The sequence below is a fragment of the Cydia splendana genome, chromosome 25, assembly GCF_910591565.1.
Source record: "Cydia splendana chromosome 25, ilCydSple1.2, whole genome shotgun sequence".
Lineage (NCBI taxonomy): Eukaryota > Metazoa > Arthropoda > Insecta > Lepidoptera > Tortricidae > Cydia > Cydia splendana.
In genome coordinates, this window is record NC_085984.1 from 4,080,607 (window position 1) to 4,106,144 (window position 25,538).

The 25,538-nt window shown below is 37.3% G+C and overlaps 1 protein-coding gene across 2 annotated transcripts in view; it reads left to right on the top strand.

Annotated features, from left to right (window-relative positions):
- The window catches only part of LOC134802741 (PTB domain-containing adapter protein ced-6), a 115,483-nt gene that overhangs the window by 78,324 nt on the left and 11,621 nt on the right, over positions 1-25,538 (top strand). For both annotated transcript variants that reach the window (XM_063775416.1, XM_063775415.1), the window contains exons 2-3: positions 17,105-17,222; positions 22,736-22,900. In XM_063775416.1, coding sequence (XP_063631486.1) covers positions 17,106-17,222; positions 22,736-22,900 — 282 coding nt within the window. In that variant the 5' untranslated portion in view covers position 17,105. The remainder of the gene's footprint in view (positions 1-17,104; positions 17,223-22,735; positions 22,901-25,538) is intronic.

Consider the following 25,538-nt stretch of genomic DNA (forward strand, 5'->3'; position numbering starts at 1 on the left):
AGAAAATGGACCAGCCAAAATGTATGAAACAGCCAAATTTATTTTTCGGGATTTCTGGGTTGGTCCCATAGTAAAAGTTGCTCAGTATAATCCCAAAACCTCCCTGGCAACGGGAATGCACATATTTTTGGCCACCCTGTATAAACCTAGAATCTAAAGTCGCGCGAACTTAGGTGTGACAGGGACAGGTGACTCACACTTAAAACGCGTCAGCACAAAGCCAATGCAATATAAAACCTAAGCTTATGTTAATAGAGCTGGTTTTCGCCAAACAGGTTGCGAGATCATTGCACTTTAGTGCAGAATCAAGATCTCTTCGCGTAGACTTTGATGTCAAGGGTTTGGGGCGTTTTGTTGGAAAATGGAACTTATGGAAATATGTGTAAGGTCGGTTTTTAAATGATTTTAAATTGTTTTATTTTAAGACAGGTAGATAATATTATTTGATAAGGTAGTCGGATCGTCTTAAATACAGGTTAGGTAGGTATTTTAGTAGGTATTCGCTAAGACTTAAATAGGGTATTTGAATGTATTTAAAATAAATTATTTTTTACCATGTATGAAATAAAGCACCAGAAGATTAATAGAGAAACGTAGACAGCAGTTATTTTTAGACATCATTTCTATTTTAATACCGTATAAAACTATAAAGAGTAGGTAATTTGATTGTGACGTCACATGCTAGTGTTTCATATAAATTCCATAGTAGCAAAATCGTTTTGACAGTTCGAAAAAAGAAGAAACTGATTTGACTAGAAGTCAAATACCACAGAAGAAATAATAGTACTGCCGTACGGAAAGGACACTTCCTACAAACCCGAAGTTTGACAGCAGTTCAGGGTCGAATCATACTATCCCTTTCTAATATATGGCACTATCCCTTTCGGCAATTTAGGGTTGTCAAAATTCAAGTGATTATCTTATCTGTGGTCGTGCACGCAAAAGGAAGCCAAGTGGTGCCAACCCTAATAATTGCTCGGAGCAATGCTGAGCCGAACGGAGCCGAGTTCGACCGAAGTCAGGAGTGTCTCCCCACTGCATATAGATATTCAGGGGAAATTCTAAGTATTCTAACATAGCAACCGTAGTTATAAGGATCGAGTATGAAAAGTTGGGGACTGCGTAGGAGTATAGGAGCCCCTTGTCTTTTGGCGTGAAATGTCAATGTCAAGTTTATCTTTTTATCTTGCCCCACAGTGTAAAAATGATATCGTATTGCTACTTTCTTTAATTATTTATTTACCCCTTATTCATAAAACTTTACGGGCCTGATTTAGTTAAATTATGTTTTCTCCCTTTCTTACAAATACATAAGTCAAAATGACAGATAAAGACAAACGATTATTAGCTAATTGAGGTTTCTAACGCGTTTATAATAAGGGGGTTAGCGGGGTTAGTAGGTACATTAGCGGATTAAGCGGATATCGGAATTTTTGGGAGAAAAATTAAATAATGGATAGGGTATATCGATAAATTTCCGATATAAGTTCCTAGGAGGAGCGTATATCGATAAATTTAATTTTATGGATGATTTTCACATCGCTTTCCATATGTACAGAAAAGAGTACAAAGAAGTAGGTATATGACGAATCACCTCATTATACAGTTTGTGGCCTGTAATACGAGCAAAAAATGACATAAAAATGATGAAATGGATGTCTGTAATTGTATACCATATGCATGAAATTCTTTATAGTTTAAGCTCATTGTAAGTGAACTTTTGTTCTTTATGAGTAATAAAAATCTTTAAACCCCAAATTTAACTGTAGGCGAACCAACATTTGTTCAGCAGCTTTTAAAAATAACTTGTGGTTTGATTTTTAATACACTTTAAAGTTTATTGTATTGCGAATTTTGTTATGTTTAAGGCATGACAAGCAACGTCAATCAGAAATGATATGGCGTGGCGATGGCGTCCATTGAAGATAATATTTATTTTGTATGAAAAATAGGGACTCTTTAAATACTTCATAATTTTTAAAAGTTATTGAACTAAAGTGTATCATTTGAGGAGTACAATCTATGTTTTAATTATTTGCTCGTGTTACAGGCCACACCCGGTATGTTCACGTTTGTCCGTACGACTATCACGTATTAATAGCAAATAAATATGATTGTTTATGGTTTTTATCTTCCATTCCAACATTGTATTGTTAATGACATGTGTCAGCCGTTATCATATTGTTTTTACATTTTATTTCCGTAGATTCTACAGGAAGTTATAAAACCGGTATACTTATCATAATACGTGCGATTTAACGTTTAACTACGTACTGTACGTCATTAGATATATCGGAGCGGCTAAAGTGCGCAAAAATATCTTGACAATAGAGAGATGTTCAGATATTTATGCACACATTCTCGCTCGATTCAAGTTAGTCCATGGCTATATATTGTTGACAACCAAGTTGTTCATTTTCATGTACTGGGTGCTTTGTTTGTGTTGTTTTGATCTGATTATGCTTAGATTGGAGAAATATCATATCTGTGACCATCAGGAGTGTCACTTGCGCGATGTTGAAGCCTTAAAAATATGCATAGGTACTCCTATTATTTTTAAAGAATTTCATACTGTGTGTAGTCCTATACTCTGGGTCTTTAGGTATTTAAATCGAAGTAAATAAAATCTACCGTCAAATAGCTCCTTAAGCCCGTTGAGGGTAGATGAGAACATTACATGATCAAATAATGTAGGTTAAAGTCAGATCGTTCAGTGACTGATACAGGCGGTTTTGTATTTGGTTGGTTAACCAATAAATGTTATAACTACCCAAAAATATACAAATTGTTTGTTTACTTTTTTTTAAATACCTAAAGATACAGAGTATAGCCCACGTTTGTCAGTTGGTTGCGTTGCGATAGTCGCTCTTCTTGCTTTTCTCCTTGCACCATTACCTAATGTCTCTGTTTAGCCCGATGTTTGACTGGTAGAGTATGCCATTAGGCATTAAGTCGCTTGAACATTATTTTTATATTTTGTGCAATAAAGTTAAAGTTTAATTAAAACCTCGACAGGGGTTTTATTACACAGTCGAAATTAATAAAGCTACATTCCGAGCGATGGTAAAAAGTTATTTAAACGACCCACGCATGAATAAATTAATAAAGAACACGTCCAATTATTACCATCATCAATGCAAATTTGTTTTTATATCTGGCAAAAAGTTAAGCGAAAATGAACAAAAAAACATACAAAAACACATATTGCTTTTCCTTCCTCTGAAGGTGTTTTTATTAGTTTCGAGAATTGATACAGGAAAATAACTTTAAAGATTAAAGAAACTTAGAATCCTTTTCTAAGATATAAATTAAATACTGTAAATAGGCTTTTTGCGTCATCTCACCGGCATGTTTCAATAAATAAATCTCACATGTGAATTGTGTGAAGAGTTAGACGATAGGAGTCTGCAACGATTTTGACAGCACACGTAGTGCTAGTATTAATTATACGTCATAATTTTATTGAAGTTTGATTTCCTTCAGTTAATTTTAACAATTCAATTGTTTGCATTCTAAGCGATACAAAAGATAATGTTTGATGATTTTTGATGTTTGAAAGGGCTCTCAAAGTTTTTTTTCTATCGATATCGATAAGTTTGTTTTATGACGTTTGTGAAAAATAGGTTATTTGGCAGAAATAGATGTATTAATTTCCGCTAGCTAAAGGTTTGAAACATATATTTTGCGAATAGACGGCGTGTTGTACTTGTATTGCTGTTTTCTTTTTGTATTGTTTTCTTCTTTTGTGACCGATTCGGCCACGGCGAAAATGCCTTGGAAGTTTTTTAAGCGCCTTATAGAACTCTAACCCCCTCTATTCATAAAACTTTACGGGCCTGATTTAGTGAAATTATGTTTTGTCCCTTTCTTACAAATACATAAGTCAAAATGACAGATAAAGACTATCGTTTATTAGGTAATTGAGGTTTGTAGCGCGTTTATGAACTCTTACCGTCTCATATAAACGTTAGACTCAAATTAAAGGCTCGAGTTACTGCCAACTCTAGATTAAGCTAGCCTTCTATGTAGATCTAGATACAACAATGGATAGGTGTCGCTGTCAAAATGGAATAAATATTTATGTTATATCAGCTTGTCGTTTTAAAATGAGAGCATAACTCCGATTGTATGGCGGCGCTAGGCTTGTATAAGCCTTCTAGATCTAGTTACAACAATCGGTAGGTGTCGCCGCCGGAATGAATGCACCGTCACGACTATTTCAGTGAAAGGTCAACGTCTGACTCACCGGCCTCTTGTTGCATTCACTGGTTTAGGCATTCATGTTTCGTAGGTTATACAAATACTAATATAATTGTTACACCTCAATAAATATAATTTCAATTCCAATTTCAATTATTTAATTCGAATCCATAGATCCATAATTGTTAGTAGTTACAACAAATCTTAAAATTAATTATGGTTAGTGACATACAAAATAATAATAATAAATCTAAAAATGTATTACATAACATCAAACTTGTCTTAAAGGGCCTCTGTGCTGTTGGCTTCGGCCCCACGCATGCCTCCCAAAGGTCCGGGACCCTATGGTCCCGAGATATGGAAAGACATACAAATAAATCTAATAATATATCTACAAGTACTAAAAAATAAATATAGCTAGGCAACCTAGATGCACCACTTCTCAGCATCTGTGGCTGCCACATGCAGTCCATTCCAGTGCATGAGCTGAGCAGTGGGTCATCTATCTTACCTGCCAACGTTTTCAGGATGCTACACAGTGCCAATGCCAACACAGCCACACAGGCTCTGCATAAGTGACGCCGATAAATAATAATTAAAAAATAAATATAAATATTATAGAACATCTTTTTACACAAACTGACTAAGCCCCACGGTAAGCTCAAGAAGGCTTGTGTTGTGGGTACGACAACGATATATATAATATGTTACAAAACAAATACATAAATGCCCTTACCGGGACCTTTTCGATAAATTCAGTTAAGTAAGTAAGCATTAAAAATCGTTGAGCATTAGACTTTTCGGTCGCCGCAGCATCTATTGTCAAGTAGCAGTACTGATAATTCCGAACTTGATGCTAGATGTCGACTTCGAAAATATTTGTCGTTTTGGTATTAAAACTGATGTATGGAGTGAGCACTCTATTTTTTTTCTTTATAGTTCGGGTGACATATTTTCATAGCTCACTGCTGAATGGTATTGATCAATCGGCCAATTGTGGTTGGCCTAAGCAATACAATACAAGAGATATTTGATATAGTATTGCCAACAAAATTAATGCTAGTATGGTCAGACTTTAATTGTTGGTCCATTTAGGGTTTGGGCTAATTTGGTTATCAATACTCATCATCATCATTATCATTAACTTAAGAGTTATTCTCTTGTCGGTGGAGTATCTTCCAGCTTTCCCTATCTCGCGCCAGCTCTTTGACCCTTTGATACGACATTTCATTTCATTTATTTTATTGTTAAACAATACAATCATTGTGTCAGAAATCACATTAAATACATTTTTTTTGACACGACCCCTACCTTTTCTTTCACTTGTTATAAAAAGCTGCGTCTGGGTTTCCCAATGTAAAGTTTCCCTAATTGGCTCAACTATTAAAGTCCGTGACTGTACGTTTTACAGTGCGGGTTGGGGGCTTGGTTTAGAAGACAAGAATGGCGGTCCTGTTCGCAGAGGACGCTGCACGTTATGCAACGTTAGGGAGGGGCCATTACTTTATCGATACAAACAGTTTTGGTGAGAACTAAAAACGTATGTAGATTTCTAACGAACCGAGTTAAAATATTATGAATAAAAACAAAACAATGCGATGAATCAATTTTGATAAGACGTTAAGAACCGCTGCTAAAAAACATGCTTTGAAATTTAAAAATAATGCAACTAATTCGGTTTGGCCGTTAAAGAGATACGGTGTCACAAACATAGGCACACATAGCAGTGAAAACTTAATCAACACTCTTTTTTCGTCGGGGGTTAAAATAATAAAGGTACATTTAAATTTCTTGGCTTCCTCGTATACCTACCCAACTGTACTTCTCTTTGCATTGACTGTCTTGAAAGTTGAAAGTGCATTTCCATCATTCATTCCCTGAGCTAAATCAACTCCATAGCACTTGCTTTGATTATTATCAAACTTAAACTAACATGCTAAATTTCAGCCTAATTGGATATTTACAAGTAGGTAGTAAAAATATTTTGTTAATTTTAATTTTACATTGTAATTTTTACTTAAATCAAGTTAATTATATATTTCATTAAATTTAAATATGCAGAACATGCTAAAGAAACCTGTCATAAAACCAGTAGGTAATACATAATATATAATTCACCTAAATCTTTAAAATTCACTTAGTTGTTGTGAAAATACGAGAGCTTATAGAATTCATCATACAAGTAGAATGACGCGCTAAAACACAAGCCGGTCTTTGCTATCACGCTAGTGAAAAACGGAAAAAAACCACCGTATTATGTTCTGCTAATAAAATGCTAATTAATTTTGTATTGATCGGCCGCCACTCTAGCGATCTTTGACCCGTCATTATAGATAATGATTTATTTACGTTTCGTTCTGAATAATATATACTTTACTAATACATATGTATCGGGGGTTAGTTATGTTTACGCAATGATAGAATTCGTAGCAACATAATAAGGAAAACTATTTGTTTGTTTTGGTAATAACTTAAAGGACTTGTTTGCACAAATTTGCGTATGTTTATCTGCTTATCGGTAATAAATATTAACATAATTGAACACATATCATGATAATACATCGATAACACGCACACATATACAATTTGTGTTTGCGCAGTGATACCCTGTAACAAGTACGGAATCCTTGCCTATTTAATTATATAAAGCTATCGTTCTTTGTGCTTAGGTAAGGATTATTAAAGTTTATAATATGCTACGTCACCAAGTCCGAAATGAAACAAAATTTTGCAAAAGTGGGTTTGAATAAACTTTATTCTCAAAAACAAATTTTGACTTACGTTTTACGCTTGTTATCTCGTAATAAGTACGAAATATTAATTATTTATATTTCAGTAAGGTTAAAATTTATTATACTAAAAGTTTACAGAACTGAGTCTTAATCAACTTAATTATATACAACTATCGATGATATGACTTGTGTCCTACCCCAACACTCGTGTCACCCCGTGTCAAGCACGGAACTGGCCGGTTATTCAACCGTGCTGTATATCATTTAGCTATCATCAATAATATAGATACTCTGAAATTACAACAAAAGTTTTCTAAAAATAAACATCGATAACACGCCGCGTGTTCCATCCCTAAAAGCACACGTCAACGGCCTGCGCTTACGCCCGTGTCATTCAACAAGTACGGACATGGCCGGTTATTCAACCGTGCTGTATCACATTTTGCAATCGTCAATAATATACTGTTAGTTTGATTATAACAAAAATTGTTAAAAATAAACTGTGATAAAAAATATAGATAACATGCCACGTGTCCCATCTGTAAACGCACTCACCAACGGCCTGTGCTTACGCCCGTGTCATTCAACAAGTACGGAACTGGCCGGTTATTAAACCGCGCTATACCTACCACATTTTGCTATCTCTATACTGTATTACTTACTCTGACATTGTCACAAAAGTTTACTAAAATAAACGATAGTTTGACTATAACAAAAGCTAAAAATAAAATGAGATTAAAACATCGATAACACGCCACGTGTCCCATCCCTAAACGCACACACAGACAACATGCGCTTACGCCCGTGTCACTCCGTAACAAGTACGGAACTGGGCGGTTATCCAATCACATAACGCTGTATCGCGGCGGCGCGTGCGCGCGAATATGAATCGTCTCACGTGGGTTTAGAGTCGAGATTTAACTGGTGAGTGCTGGTTATGACTGGAGCATTGTTTGGAATTTGATGTCGTAGGGATTGTCTGCGGAGTAAGGTCCGATTGGAGTCGTGTCGCCTTGTTAACTGACAGTTCGTAAACCTTATTACAAAGAGCATAAGGTCCACTCATGGACAGTTGATTCGCTACCTCCTAAGACACAGTCATTTTTGCAGTTTTGAATTGGGAACCTTCTTTTATTCCATTATAGTTCAAAATTAGATTTTAATATGTTCTTTTTAAAGGAACCCAGGACTTAGGAGGTTAACTTCAAACTCAGGTAAATCCAAAAGTCAGATCTTGTGATTTTGGTATTAAGTAAAGGTAATGTAGATATTTCCTAAGAGGGTCGAATGGATTTATCCGAGTTTGAAGTTAAGCGACATAATTAAGTGACAGTTTGTACCAAGCTATCTCTGCACCGTCTTAGCAAGCAGTGTGGAAGTGTCACCATAAACGTCAAATTGATATAATACCTAAGGCATTTATAGTGCCACTTGCACTCTTATCGTTATCACTGCTGCCTGCAAAATCGGTGCACTGTTAGCTTAGATGGACCTTGATGGCTAAATGTGGCGTTCCATGCCTAAAGGGTCCTTGAAGACAACGATGATGATGTTTCATACTTCTCATTTATCAGATTAAATGATGATTTTGATGCATTATGCAAAAACCAAGTTTATTGTACATTTATTTTTTCCCTGTTAGTTTTGACCTCCAACTAAACTAAACTTTGAAGAATTTGCTATCGTAAAAAACCGGCAGATATGTTAGTTAATTAAGTTTATTGTACGAATAAATCGTTAAAAGTCGGGTTTTAGTTGACGTCATTAAAAAACCTACAGATGGGCCTATTTTTAGGCGCCTATATATAAATAATAATAAAAGCATACAATAACATTAGCCTGTAATTTTGCATTGGATTGGAAAGGGAGAGGGGAGGCCTTTGCACAGCAGTGGGACACACACATAGGCTAACAAAAAAAAAACCTTTTTCCCTTCCCACAGACATGACATCCTCCAGACTGAGCATAGTAGCTCTACCCCCTCTGCCGGCTCTGCCACGCATACGGTAGTTTTACTCCATTTTCGAGTCGAAAGTGTCTTTGTGTGACGTCCGGTCGTCCGTGTCTTTGAACGGACCAATCACGGCACGGGACCTCGCTCACCTCGTTCCCCGCACCCCCGTATTTTTGGCAGCATCGTTTTCATGAAATAATTGCTCTAAACTCGGTATAGAGGATTCCTAGTCTATGCTTCAACCTTTCGCACCTACATCTCACCGATAGTTTTTAAAAACAATATTTTTTTTTACATTTTTATCACTATTGTTCTTACTATTGGCACCTTTTGGCTACAGAAAAGACAAAATGTATGCTGGGATGCAAAGCTAATAACTTTGTTGACTGTACATACCTATGCTCCATCGACTGTTAGGACAAATTTTCCTGTTACCAAGTCAGGTGTTTAACCTACACCAAAAAATGTGTCTAAAATTAAACACAACAAGAAGTACTCATAATTAGTCTTAATATAACCTAGGTAATTATGTAGAGGTTTTTCCATAATCATTACCTTCGCATCTTTTGTTACGTAACGTACAGTATACGTCATACGGACAATCATAAAGTTATTTTTTGTTACCTACTGAATCACACAAATCATACAATAAAGTGTATTTTTGAGGACATTTCAATTTCGAGTCATGCACACCAAAGATCACGTCCTTTCAGGGGACTTACCTAAATATAATAAAATACGCTGCGCCGAGTACGATTTTCCGAGAAAAATATTGAAATGGCACTGGCAGGAAAGTACGTTTTAATAAAACCGGCCAAGTGCGAGTCGGACTCGCGCACGAAGGGTTCCGTACCATTACGTAGAGTTTCGTATCTTCGCCTGGATTTTGACACTTTTCACAAAAAATCTCTCAAATTTGAAAGCATTTTAATCCGTTAAGGCGAAAAAACGTTTTTTAGTATTCCTAACTATCAGTATACACCACTAAAACTTAGAATTTCATTGGTTAAGTTGGTAATAAATGGCCCCAAAGGCAATAGGCGATGTTTGGGTATTTTTCCCAGTCTTCGCCTATGGCATGCCTTGCCGCTAATACTTACTTTTCTGTGACTTACACATGTTAAGTCGTATCTCCTTGGAATGTGCTAATATACTATGAACCTTAACTACACCAGACTAGGTATATTTTTAAAAAACGGGGTAGTAGGCGAAGTTTGGTAACAGTCTGAAGTTGTTTTCATACATTTTCTATAATGTAGCTAGGGCTGCCAAAAATTAACCAACATGTCAAATAAAGGGGAGTAATGGTTTATAAGTTAAAAAAATAATTATTTTTAGCAAAATTGTTTAATTGTTGTTATTCCCGTAATTGACATCAAATCAACCTTATTTACACGAAGTGGGACATAAAAATACCTATTTGGTACCTACTCAACATCGGTAAGAGTGGAAATAAACATTTGCATATAGCGTAAACCAAAATAACCAAACATAAGAAAATATTTAAATTTGGAAACAAGTAATGTCATCCACCAATGAATGTGGTACAAAAACTTTGTCAACCCTAGGGGTAGGCGAAATTTGGCAACAAGATGGACGCAAAGTACCCTCACCAATGTTTTATCCACTTGTGACTTCTAAACGTAAGCTAGCCATTAAATAATAGTTTCATATGAAAAAGAAATAGTTATAGGATATAATCATGTAAAAAGTTTAACATTACCGGGTCCGTATTACCATTTAAAACTGAAGTTAAAACACTGGTTTAAAAAAACGTGTGGTCGGTGTCACGAAAAAACCTCACTAGAGGTCAACTGTGTGAAGTTATCCGCAGATTGTTCGAAGAATGTTGACACCCGTAAAAAATACTTTGTATTTAGCAGTTTTATGTAAGGCTTACATTAGAAACATTTTGTTAATGGCAACTTATGTCAAACTAGGCGAAAATAGGTAGCGCAGGCAAAGATACGAAACTCTACGGTATCTATTGTTTTTAGTATTTGTTGTTATAGCGGCAACAGAAATACATCTGTGAAAATTTCAACTGTCTAACTGAGCGTTTCTTTTATTTTTTGCCATTTTATATATTGTGACCTTTTTTGGTACTTTTGTGTTATTTCTAGTCAGGATCGCGAGCCCTTTTCATCCTTATAGGAGAAAAAAAGTGTCCTAAAATTTCCATACATTTTTCAAACTTTCCTTTTTGTTACCGCCATACAAAGTGTATGGGGAAATGGTAACACAATAGGAAAAAAACTCTGGGACGTTTTTTTATCCCATTAGGATCGAAAGAGATCGTGATTCTAAGTAAAAATAACACAAAAGTGGCAAAAAAAATCACAATATATATAAACATGGCAAAAAATAAAAGAAACGAACTATCAGACAGACGGACAGTGGGGTCTTAGTAATAGGGCCCCGTTTTTACCCTTTGGGTACGGAACCCTAAAAAGTATGGTTTTACCAAATACAGAAGTGAGAAGTTGATAATTACAATTTCGACTATTAAATTATGCAATTCGATAATTATAAGCCGATTTCGTAACGCCACATTTATTCAATTAAATATTTTCGGCGTAAAACATAGCCTCAAGGCTTAAGCGTAAATCTGTATGCAAATTGAAATCGAGTACCTTCTATTATTATTATGTAATAGTTGTAATAAAGAATATCACATTCTCTTAATATTATGTTTCCGTAGGTCAGTGAAGGGACCGTTATTATTTAAGTCAGCCAACAATTAAGAGAAACCAGAGATAGATAAATTAAGACAGATCTACAATGTACAGCTGCCATCAGATATATCGGTGCGGCCAAGATGCCCACAAGTAAAAAGATAAATAAGTTTTTGGCAAAAATTTAATTTTTGATACAAGCTTTTATCGCTGACTGTACTTTTCTTACGACAGACAACTAATACTCATCGAGACAATTCTAAAAACCCCTAACACAATTAGGTTGCGTTGTTTCATCACAGAGTTCCTATGGCCACCTCCTGTCTCCATCATCAGATCAGCTCGATGGTACCATAATATTGAATTGTCATCCGATTTATACATGCATCATGCAAAATTTCAGCTCAATCGGAAATCGGGAAGTGGATCAAATTTAACTTGTAAGATTTGATTACAGACCGACAGACAACGGGACAGGTGAAAGTAAATAAAAGATTGTAAAATAAGTTTTCTCAAAAATGGACGGCAAAGTCGACTTTGCCGTCTAAAAAATAGGTCGCGAAGCGCTTAGTTTATGGTCAGTCAAAAATTAAAAAGTTAAAAACATTGCAGTCTCGATTTTGGGACTGCAATGTCGCATACAAATTCCATTATTTGTCGAGTTCCAAACTTTTTAAAAGTTGAAATGGCCATATCAATTGAAGGCACAGGCCCTTTGAACAGCCAAACAGATGATTAGTGCCGCGACTATTTAGTTGTCTCAAATAGGTTGGCGTATTTTCGGCAGAAAAATACACTTCTATTTTTTTATTAAAAAAATAAAAAGGCGGCAAGGGCTTTCTTCTGTGAAAATATATACGTAACAACGTTGCTTTTGTAAAATATTTCTATGATATTTATATTTCTTCCACCATTTTTGAGAAAAGCACTATATATGACTCAGCTGGAAGGCTACTTGCTGGCTTCGGATTCAATTAAACGGACTCCCAAGGTCGTCCGTTTAAAACGAATCCTCAGCCTGCAAGTAGCTACTTCCGAGCCTCGACAATAATGTACTATTTCTCAAAAATGGACGGCAAAGTCGACTTTGCCGTTTAAAAAATAGGTTGCGAAGCGCGTAGTTTATGGTCAGTCAAAAATTAAAAAGTTAAAAACATTGCAGTCTCGATTTTGGGACTGCAATGTTGCATACAAATTCCATTATTTGTCGAGTTCCAAACTTTTTAAAAGTTAAAATGGCCATATCAAATGAAGGCACAGGCCCATTAAACAGCCAAACAGATGATTAGTACCGCGACTATTTAGCTGTCTCAAATAGGTTGGCGTATTTTCGGCAGAAAAATACACTTCTATTTTTTTATTAAAAAAATAAAAAGGCGGCAAAGCTAATTTTTTCAATTGTTTCTACTTTTTTCTGTGAAAATATATACGTGATAAGGTGGCTTTTGTAAAATAATTCTATGATATTTATATTACTTGCACCATTTTTGAGAAAAGCACTATATATGACTCGGCTGGAAGGCTACTTGCTGGCTTCGGATTCAATTAAACGGACTCCCAAGGTCGTCCGTTTAAAACGAATCCTCAGCCTGCAAGTAGCTACTTCCGAGCCTCGACAATAATGTACTATTATTGCACACAAAACAGGCAGTACAATACATATGTTGTGACATCGGGTGGGTGCATAGCATGGGTTAAATAGTACCGAATTTCCAGGGGTCCCCGCACTAGGCTAGGCCTGTACCGCGGGAGACCAAGTAAGCATTTGTATGTCATGAGTGACAGTTGGAATAATAGAGGAAAAAAAAATTATGAACTAAAAGTACATTGTCTGTTAGTGAAAAAAAAGAAAAGAAAAAAAAGTATCACAGTGAAACCTGCTTTTTCGTGTCTATTTGTTTAAACTTAGATTATACTATACAATACATCTATAAATAAACGTAGGTAGTTATATATTTGTACATAAATATACTAGAATAACCAAAGTTATATATTTGTATATAAACAAAGTTCGTCGCACGTTGGCCCCGACGAGTCCTTGATGTCAGAATACTCGGAATACTAATATGTTTGCACACGTGGCTATAATACGTGAAATCTCTTTGTTAATACGATACACCTTCCGAGTAAAAGATATATGACTGTACCTGCAATAATATGTTACACAGCAAACATACTGACACGATCTTATTAGTAGAGCCATATGAGCGTGTCACAAATTTTTGCGACCTTCGAAGAATAACATATTATTGCAGGTGACTGTACTTATTCTGTGATACTGGATTAAATAATAGTTCTGCCATATTCGTGATCGGATCTCACGATACACTGTTACAGTGCAGATTTAGATTCAGATATACATACAATTAATTCCTCATTATAAGTAGTAGGTATAGTTCGCGCCGCGATCACGAATGGCCAAGGACTTATATAATTAAAAATGTTGCGAATACAATAAGTATGTACTATGTACTTGTTATAATACATATGTAATTGTTCTGATAATTAATAGGTGCAGAATGATCTGCAAAGTTTTTGTTTGTAATGTTTGAGCTGTAGAGCGGCGTTCGGACATTGCTTATGGCTCCTCTACACGATGGGCCAACGCCGGCCACTCCAAGGGACACATTTATGCGTTAGAGGGAGCAAGTGATATTGCTATCTCATTCTACCGCATTGCTGCGTCCCTTGGAGTGGCCGGTGTTGGCCCATCGTGTAGAGCAGCCATTAGGATTTTGCTATTAACCTTTTGGACGCCAATGACCGATATATCCGCACCGCAGGTTCAACGCCAAAGACCGATTAATCGGTCACAGACCACCGAGCAACATAGACCTACGTGCATATGCATAAAGTTCAATTTCAGTTTTGACACTTCGGTGACGTGGCGTCCGAGTGACAGCTTTTGTGTTTGACACGGCGTCGAAAAGTTTAAGTCAAAGACGAAGCCAATTATATTTCAATTATTATGAATATTATTATTTTTATTATATAGGTATCTTATGCTAATTATCAGAGAAATTTATTGATGTAATTAGGTATTTTTACTCTTAAAAATACGAGCGGTATAATTGTTATTGATAAGAAAATGGTTGCAGTACTTGGCTACTTGCAATAAGCTATAATAGTTCGTTCGTGTTAAGAGGATATATTAGCTGAGCCCCCTCTCCGATTTGAGAATTTTAGGTAAATATCTCCGTCGTGCTGACGGGGACGGCTCCTAGAATTAGTGGGATAGGAGAACTACAGATTAGGCGAAAAATCCTATCGCTATTAGGCCGGCAGACAATGATGATACTTACTACATTCTTAAACCTTAGTCCTAAGCTACAATAAGTAAGCACCGGATTTGCAATGAAATGATGCGACTTTGAACTGGCCATCGGTGTACTTTAATGTATTTGTCAATAGGTTCAGAATTGCCAGTTAATTAACAGTAAGTACCTACTAGGGATGTACCGACTAGTCGGGAAAGCCGACTATCCGGCCTCATTTGTAGTCGGTGATTAGTCGGCGACTAGTCGGCAAAAATGGCCGATTTGTCGGCACTATATAAGTGATAGAAAAACGGGGCAAAGAGAAATAAACAGCACATATTTTCATAAGCTTTTCACCTATTTTTCGCAAATAAATTCCTATTATATTTAGCGTGCTTACGCAAACTTTTGTTCGAAATTAATGACCGTGAGGTCGCTTTCTTATGCCCGAATATATTGTAATTTAATTAATTTGCTATTAAATACAAGCTGCATAACTTTTTGGCCAACATTATTATTCGCGTAAATCTCTGTGTATTATTTCCTATATCATCCTTTTAATTAATAAATAGAATAGTAGTAGTAATAGTAGTAAACTCTTTATTGTACAAATATAGACATATTAAAAATAACATACTATTAGTGAGAAGTACAGAGCCCCCCCCCCCCCCCCTTGAGGATAAATAATTAATGTAGATATGTTAACATAACATCCCACTTTATTTTTGCGTGTATTAAGTTATAGGTACAGAATGTTTTTGTATTCACTAACGAATAACAATTTATGATACTCTTTGAGGTAAATACCTATAAGAACATATTCATGAATATGTTAGAGCAATTTATGTATGACATCGCGAAAAATGATTGTACCATTTGTTTCGATGATTCTTCTGAAATTTTACTATTTTGGCACAAACCCCGCATCGTGAAAAAATCTGTCTCCCCCGTAGTAAACAGTAAAATTTGATCAACATATGTATATATGTAAGAAACAGACAGTTTTTCGCGATTTCTGCTTTGCTTGCTGAAATTTGGCTAAGGCAAATAAACCTAAAACATTGTATTGTAGAGTGCCACAATGACCGGTCTTGCGCCACCCGCATCCAGCGGACTCCTGCGACCTTAACCAGGTCGTCAGTCCACCTTGTGGGGGGTCTACCCACGCTGCGCCTTCCGGTACGTGGTCGCCACTCGAGAACCTTTCCGCCCCAACCGCCGGTCATTGTGGCACTCTTTGGGGGAGGCCTATGTCCAGCAGTGGACGTCCTCTGGCTGATATGATGATGATGATGAATGTATTGTAGTATCTTTTCATTGTTTTCTTAATCTTATGCTCATATTCTCCTTAAGTAATCACTAATCAGTAATTAATTCCACGTGTGTAAACAAGTGGTCGTGATGGTTTTCCATGATAATATGCCATCTATGTATCATTAATACAAGATTCCTTAGCATACGCATTTTTGCTGATTCTAGTTACTATATTTTCCATGGTAAATGCTACTAAGTTATTACTTGTGCTTGCGTCAATAAAAATATTCTTATTGATTATGTATCTGACCAATCACGATATATATACATGATACACACATGATTTGAAATGAAAAAACCTACTTACTTAAAAAAACTCTCCTCCAATTGAGAGGGGATTTAAATCTTCTCGAGGCAGAGGTGTAGGGTTGGAGTCGGTGTAGCTTTATTAGACGTTCATAACTTCATAAGCGCATTGTAATATGTCTACTTGAATAATGGAACTATCTTTATCTCATTTTTATCTTTACTTATCCAGAGACGTTTCAAATGTGATATTACGCCCTTCGTCGTAGGTAGACACAAACCCTCGTGAAGTCCTGTTTAAGTTTAAATAATGAGTGCAGATTTCAATCGATCTATATGTCGGCGGCCGATCGTAAGATCAGGCATATCGTGAAATTCCTAGGCATACCGTGAAACGTGACAATCTTTGACTCGTTCCCTGAGTCGACGGGCAGTCGTCCCTATTTCTGGGCAGTTTGCCCTTCGGGCATCTGAAGCAACCTAACGAACCTATCTTACCTATGTATTGGTTTAATGTGACTTATCGTCAAAACATTACACAGGAACATTACGATCTGCCTGATCTTACGATCGGCCTACGACATATACATACATATATTGCAACCCTTTGCTAATATCTCACCATTGAGTGGGAGGTATTCAACAATCAAGCTCTGTGATAATCATGTTCATAATTTTATTTTTGTAATAAACACTCAACTAATAAACGATTATCGCTTGTTTCAGGATGTCGACCCTGCTATTCTGGCAGGGAAAGGGGAAGAGCAACGGCGCGCCCAACGGACGGAATTGGATACACGCCCCCGACGCGCTCGTGAAAGGACACGTCGCATATTTAGTCAAGGTATGTGTCAGGATGTCAGGATGTGTCAGGATGTTGACCGTTATGTTAAAAAAGTCGTACGCTAGATACCGTCAAGTGGGGTAACTGGGGACTGGAGGTTTCTTCTGAGAAACAGGGACAGAGCCTACCCCCTAAACCCATACCGTTCGTTACACACAATGTGCCGTTTGGGGAGGCGATTGGAATCGAGAACATTCTACCATGACCCTGTAGGGGAGAGGTAAGTTATAACAGAGATGAGATAGGTTAAAACAACGACAATTTTGAGACATCTATAAGGTATAAATATAACTGCATGTTATCAAGCTGGAAAAAACGATGTTTCGCCTCGTCCTACCGTCCGCTGGTTCCTCAATATGCGTCCTTAAAGTGACATTCTATGGAACTTGCTAACTATGTAAACAAAAGTCACTATAGTAAATTCACACTTCGTGATGCACACTTATTAATTTCTTCTTTCCTTGCTGTTGTTGTCTGTACATGTTCGTACATGTTTTGTGGTCGTCACGACGAAAAATCTTTTATCTTTTTTTAACTTTTAAAACATACATACATACCGCATAGTTCACTTTGTTTCAACTTCCCTCTGTTTTAACTCACCCCTGTCTCTCCTATGCATACTTGAAGCGGTATCCAGACGGGATTGATTAAATCGGTCGATTTGATCAGAAATGAAATTGGCTTCACTCTCCAATTTTAGATTTATGGTGATATTAGAGCCCTCTAAATTGAATAAATGCCCCAGAACGAAAATACTGGCCTCACAAATTGGTATTCTTGCGTCCGCGCCTCATTTTATCGGTAATATCGGTCATTATCGGCGGTTGAATTCGGCGAGCGAAATTGGCGTTTGCGTCCGCACGTTCGGGGAATTCGATCGGGCAATTTAATCAGATTGGAGAAAAATTTACTAATCTGGATACGCCTTAACTCTACGACCTCGCTTCGCTTCCAAAACCAATGACAATGCAGTTCTCGTATGTCACACAAACATCTGATAAAGCACAATAAATCTAATTTAACTTGATACGTCTCCGCCCCTTGTAACCGGAGCTTTGATAAACAATTAATTAATTATAATTATAGATTGTTTATTTATAGTTAAGGTCGTAGGGCGTTCAACCAGGCACTTACAGGGTTACTAGGGTAGCCAACATAACAATCGTTTACGCTCCGTAGCGAACGAAACGCAACTCTCGCACTAATATGAAAAAATTAGAGACACAGCTTTTCGTTGTCGTAGCGCAAGCGATTGGCACCTTGGCTAGGCACCCTGATACAAGTTAAAAAGTCTGGAATATACTGATTTTTAAACAAAATTTGTAGCAGGCCATCAAATCTTCAAGGCATCCTCGAATTGGAAAAATAATAATTAATTTATTCGCCGTCGTAAAAAAATTGTGGCAGTTGCCGAATTGATGGCAATTCGGGTTGCCGAGCGGATCCCGTAGCGGAGGTTTTAATAAACACACAAATGCCCTTACCAGGATTCGAACCCGGGACCTCCTGCTTCGTAGGCAGGGTCACTACTGACTATAGTTCGTTTTTTTAGCATTAGAAATAAGGTAAACAATCTTGATGTGTCTTTTATAGGGCTTGCAATATTGGATGGTTTCCAATTCCGGAACTGATTTTCAATATTGGATTCCAATTCCGGAATTCCGGAACTGGTTCCGGAATTAGGGTTTATCATAATTTTATTCGATTTTTTATTGAAAAACAACAAAACATGTGAAATTCTGATACTTTATTAAAGTTAATATTGTCTAAGATAAATTTAATTTGAAGTACCTATGTACGGTTTTTTTCACCTCTATTTTATGATACGATATGGGGTATTTATTTAGGGAAACTATAGTTGCTAGCAAACCATTCGATGCATAATTTTTAGGGTTCCGTACCCAAAGGGTAAAACGGCACCCTATTACTAAGACTTCGCTGTCCGTCCGTCCGTCCGTCCGTCCGTCCGTCCGTCCGTCCGTCTGTCACCAGGCTGTATCTCACGAACCGTGATAGCTAGACAGTTGAAATTTTCACAGATGATGTATTTCTGTTGCCGCTATAACAACAAATACTAAAAACAGAATAAAATAAAGATTTAAATGGGGCTCCCATACAACAAACGTGATTTTTGACCAAAGTTAAGCAACGTCGGGAGTGGTCAGTACTTGGATGGGTGACCGTTTTTTTTTTTTGTTTTTTTTTTGCATTATGGTACGGAACCCTTCGTGCGCGAGTCCGACTCGCACTTGCCCGGTTTTTTTATAAAATAGTTAAATATAACAGCTTCCTACTCTTCCTAACCAAGTAGGTGTAGTGGTGTTGTTTAAGAAGTTGATGGTCTAAGTTTGGCTTTTCCTTCCTAGTTCCTAATTATGATTCAGAATATCATATATTATGTGCTTCTACAATCTACAGGATCCAAAATCGTTGATAGAGAAAACCTCTTTCTCTCTGATTCAAAGATAAAAAGTCCAAATATAAAAAAAAACAAATCAGGTCTTAAAATTCGCTTATATTTTACTAATGATTTATTTATTTATGTAGGATTCAGACTATTCTAAGCAAGTAAATCGCTTTACTTTATTATTATTTTATTATTATCACCCCATATTGTCCCACTGCTTTAGCAAACAGAAAAGTAAAATATATACTATAGATAGTTCATTGAATGACTAAGAGGCACGCAGTAACGACAAAAACACCAGTATAGTGTAGTTTCTTAACAATTTTCAATAATAAACGTATTAATACCTAAAAAAAAGTACTTAAATCCAATTCCGGAATTTTCGATATTCAGTGGTATCAATTCCGGAATTGTAATATCGGAAAATTAGTCCGAGATTCCGGAATTTCGAAATTCCGGAATTCCGGAATGCAAGCCCTAGTCTTTTAATTGAAAAACACATTTTAATTTCAATTTCAATGTTTATTTGCAACCAAGTAGGTACAGTGGGTACATGCAACTTAATGCTAGGTAGGCACATACATAACTACTAGGACCCGGATAGGGCTTAGCAAAATAAGGTTTTAAATTTTCCTAATCTAGATTCAGTAGCAATAATTATACATTAATTGTTCTACCAGTAGATTAAAAATAAGTTACGGCAAACATGTCACAATTATGAATCTAATACGATCATTTATATTCTTCTGCTTTCATAAGTAATAGTTACTGATTTTTAAAAAGCGTTTTTCAATTAAAATACACTTCGAGATCGCTTACCTTCTTACAAGTTCTTTCTAATGCTAAAAAAAACGAACTATAGACTAGGAGGCCGTTGTACAAAAACACTTTATTGTACAACAACAGGTTCACAACAGAAATAGAGGTACAAAGGCGAAAGCTAAAACGAATCTTTTCCAGGTGATTTTTATATGGGAATCTAAGTTTTCCTTCCTCCTTGTGAATTTTTCCTCAAATTTCCGATTTTTGTGGAAACTTTCCGCAACTTGCACGTCTGAGGGCATACCGCGAACATCTTTCTCTGTCACTAGTAATTAGAGTGTGAGTTAATTGGAGTGAAAGAGAGGAAGGCCCTCTGTAGGCCTGAGTCCTGACCTCCTGACTGACCTTGTCTCTTGTTTTGCAACGGAAGGAACACAATTTGGGACCCGCGGAACCCAGCACCAAACCGTAGATTATAAGACAATGGAATACACGAAACGGTCATTATTCGTACAATTAACTCATTAACATACAAACACAAGGCCCCTGTTGCGGTATTTGTACTTTATAAACTTGTTTTTGATTTGATATATATACATAGGTATAAATAGACTAACAGCAACACTAAGTGTTTTGCTGTTTCTATGTTTGTCTGTTTCTATATCAGAGATACAAAAATGGCATTTTGTTGGGCTAATTTGTTATTTTTTAAGTAGGTCTCCATATTCAAGCACTAACTGTGCATGAGTGAGTAGGGGCTATTCATAAATTACGTCATTTCAAATTAGGGGGGGGGGGGGTCTGGACATCGGATGACGGTAGCATGAAGTAGGAGGAAATGGGGTCATTTGAAGCATGATTTTTGGATGATTATAGGGGGGGGGTCAAAAGTCGTCAAAAATCGATGACGTAATTTATGGACAGCCCCTAGCGGTCACGACGGCCGGGCGTCACGTAGTAGGTGACCTCGGCTCTCCGACACATAAACTGAAATAAATGTCATATACAAGTGAATTAAGACTTTATGTTTGTGCACTATACTCATATACTAAGAAAAATTGACAAAGGTCTCCGAAACATGTCGCACGAGTGACTAAAAATACGTGACTGAAATTGTATGTCTGACGATAGTTTAAGCTTGACATTTTTTTATTTATTTTTTGTTACCTATGAACATTACATATTTTCATGTTAATAACGTCATGGATCAATGCTGATATCATAAACGATTTTTTTATGCATAAAGCGCGCGAGATTCATCACATCAAAATCTGATTTTAAATATTAAAATTGTGCTTCGGGTCGTGTGAATCGCATGCACTTAATTATAAAATGCATTGTAATGGCATAACATAATGGACATAATGCTCTACGTTCTGAAAGAATTTCATAGACATAAAGCAGACCTAAAGACTGCTAGAGATAGACCAACCTAAATCTTGCACAGTCTGTGCTATCAAAATCGCTGCAGAGTTTGCTAGGTCTGACTCTGTAACTATGAATACATGTCAAATTATTACATATTTTTATTTGCTGAGAGTTCCTGGTTTTAGGTTAGGTTTCCCGTTTTTACCCTTTGGGTACGGAACCCTAATAAAACGAGACCGAAGGCCGAGCTGCGGGAATGCAGGGCTTCCAAGCCTTCATTTTATTAGTCACCTTCTTGAAACTGCGGCTAAATTGACCCCGTTTAAGGGGGTTTACAGAAAAAATGGTACCACTTACTTTTTCTTGAAAAATCATCAACTTTTGGGTTAGTTAGACTCAGAATCACGAGTACTATTGAATGAGACAAAGAAAAAAAATGTCCCCAGTTTTTCATACAAATTTTGAGTGTCAGTTTTGTGATGGTCCCTACAAAATGTACCTATGTGAAAATGCGTCACAATTGTGACATTTTTTGGACCCTTTTTTTTTAAATCGATAGTCGATAGAGTCGAAAAAAAGTAAATGGTACACTTTTAAGGGGCTATTCATAAATTACGTCATTTCAAATTAGGGGGGGGGGGGTCTGGACATCGGATGACGGTAGCATGAAGTAGGAGGAAATGGGGTCATTTGAAGCATGATTTTTGGATGATTATAGGGGGGGGGGGGGGTCAAAAATCGCCAAAAATGATGACGTAATTTATGGACAGCCCCTAAGTGAAAATGCCCTTTTCCGGCTCGGGCACGACGAGGGCAGCGATAACCATAGGTTGGAGCGAGACACAGCGATCGGACCTTTCGTTCCCACCTATGGTTGTCGCTGCCGCCTTCGCCAGTCGCGTAATGTCGTGGCCGAGCCGTTGAGCTCCCTGCAGATTTGCTTTTCAAACTCTAAACCCCCACTTTACCATTCCAGTTCCTCGGCTGCACCACAGTCGACCAGCCCAAAGGCATCGAGGTGGTGAAGGAGGCCATCAAGAAGCTCCAGTTCACGCAGCAGCTCAAAAAGTCGGAGACCAAGGATGCCGCCAAGTGCAGGAAGGTGGAGATCACAATCTCCGTCGACGGAGTCGCCATACAGGTATTACCGGTTTTTGGTACAGCGGGGACATCACTAGCGTCGGTGTCACATCACTATGACCTGACCCGAAACTCCCGAAGGAGGTTAAGCCCCCTCCAGAGTATGTGCGTGAATCGCGGCGCGACGTCGCGGAGCGAACATATCGCGAAGTTGACGTATGACTCCACACTCGCACACTTCACGGTGATTTCGCAGTTTGGCTTGCGGCAAGATGGCGGAAAAGCATCAGCTGATCGAGTTTAACTGTTAGTTATGTATGGCATCATATGTGATTAAACTGTTTTTACATTTTGTTTTCTTGTGAAACCGTAAAATATAGCTGCATAATATAATTAATATTTATCTTGCCACAGAAGAGCCAAAATGGTGTGTAATGTGGAGTCTTTCAAGTTCGCGCTTCGCGTCTCCTTTGACGCGGGCCGAAATACCGACAAAAAACGGAGAACAAGGCGCGAAGGCGTGAACAATCTGCGAAATCGACGCCACACTCGCGTTCGCGGCTTCGCCCGCGATTCACGCGCATAGTCTGGAGGGGGCTTTAGAGTTATAGTGGTAACAGACTATCGCACCGCACCAAGGTCATTGTGCGACGCACCCATAAGTAAGAGCGAGAAAGCGATATCTCTTTCTCGCTCTTACTTATCGGTGCGTCGCACAATGACCTTGGTGCGGTGCGATAGTGTATTACGGCCTTTAGGCCAAATCGATTTCGCAGATCAGCAGAGTCCACACTCGCCGCGTTTGCGGCTTCTCGCTGCGATTCGCACACGAGTGTGGAGCGGGCTTTAGAGTCAGACCAAGAAAAGTCTGCAACGATTTTGATAGCATACGCAGTGCAAGTGTTATTTATACGTCATAATTTCATAGAAGATGATTATTAAAATAACACTTGCACTGCGTGTGCTATCAAAATCGTTGCAGACTTATCTTGGTTTAACTCTATTCGCTTTCAGACAAAAGTGTGACATTTATTTTTTTAAGAAAATTATTAACTTTTGGTTTATAATTATTATTATTTTGGGGTACCTATATCGACTTGACGAGAAAAAAATGATAAAAGACTCAAAATGTTTGCATGGAAAACAGGGGACACTTTTCTTTCTTTAATCGTCATGATCAATTAGCTAATAAATTTAGGCAGGTCTGTAAAGCTATTTAACAACTAGGTGTAATCGCGTTATAGCAAGTAAGCATCGTAAAAATTAACCCAGTAATTGTGGTCCGACAGCACTAATTAGGAACAATTTTTTAGCATGCGGGTTAGGATCCTAGTCAGGATACTAGTTAGAATGACTGAATTTATTAAAGTCTATCAAGGCCTTTAAATGTAGATAGATAGATAGATAGATAGATAAAATCTTTATTCAACCACAACTTACATGCTTTGTGACACAATAAATAATAACAAGAGACAAAAGGAAAGTTAACAAGAGACAAAAAAAATTAAAAGGCAACATACAATTTTACACTAATAGCAATAATAGCAATTTACATATTTTGTAGCACACGATGCTAGATCCACCAAGGCCCACGGCCCTTCTTACAAAACTTAACTGACATATCATAGTCAAGGTTGCGTAACTGCTCGCGAAAAGTGAAAATAGCCGCCATATTCGTCCGGGTTTGCGTGAGGTAAATAATAAAACTATTATGCCATAGCATTGAGTAAGCGTTGGTTATTCATAGGAATGCGAGCGTGAGATTTTATGGAAACTATGCTAGTTAAGGTATCACGCTAGATCTAATTATTTGCGATCAAGGATACTTTGACCGCCATTTTACAAAATGTAAAAAGCGATCAAGGAACTTTAGTGCGGTATTAACACGGTATTAACAGGGAGTAGGTACAAGATGGAAAATCAGGGTAGGTACTTACCTTAATAAATTGGGATCGGGCGTAAAAGATCGCGGGTGTAATTATCAGTTGTCCCCGCCCCACGTGACGGCTGCATTATAGTCTGACAAAAAAGAGTAGAAATTAAAAAGTGGCAATACTGTAGTGTCGTTCATTTCAAATGAATCTATGAAAACGAGACATTCTTATTTCTGTATATTCTTTAATTTCTACTCTGTTTTGTTAGACTTTACATGAGGTGAGAAAAAATTTGAATGATTCACATAAATATACCTGTGCCCGGCGGGGACAAACGGGAATACAGATCGCGTGATGTGATCTTTTTTTTAAATTCTTTATATGGCAACTACTTTTCTTCACACATAAGCAAAAAAAAATTACTGCATTAATTGCCAGGTTAACCTTATTTTTATACACTGGCAAACCCACTTTGTCAGTAGAAAAAGGCGCGTTATTCAAATTTTGTATAGCCCGCCCCTCCGCACTTGGGCGCGAATCGCGGCTTCGCACCGCGATTCGCGCCCGAGTGCGGAGCGGGCTTATGGGCTTAGTGCCTACATTTAACAAATTTGCCGCCTTATTGCCAAACTATAAATTACCACATTTTAAGTACCTAAAGTCAGTCCATGAAAAGTCTGCAGCGGATTTGATAGCCCACGCAGTGCACGTGTTATTTTAAACGTTAAACTTCTATGAAATTATGATGTATAAATGACACTTGCACTGCGTGAGCTATCAAATCCGCTGCAGACTTTTTTTGGTCCGACTCTAACATAAGACTGA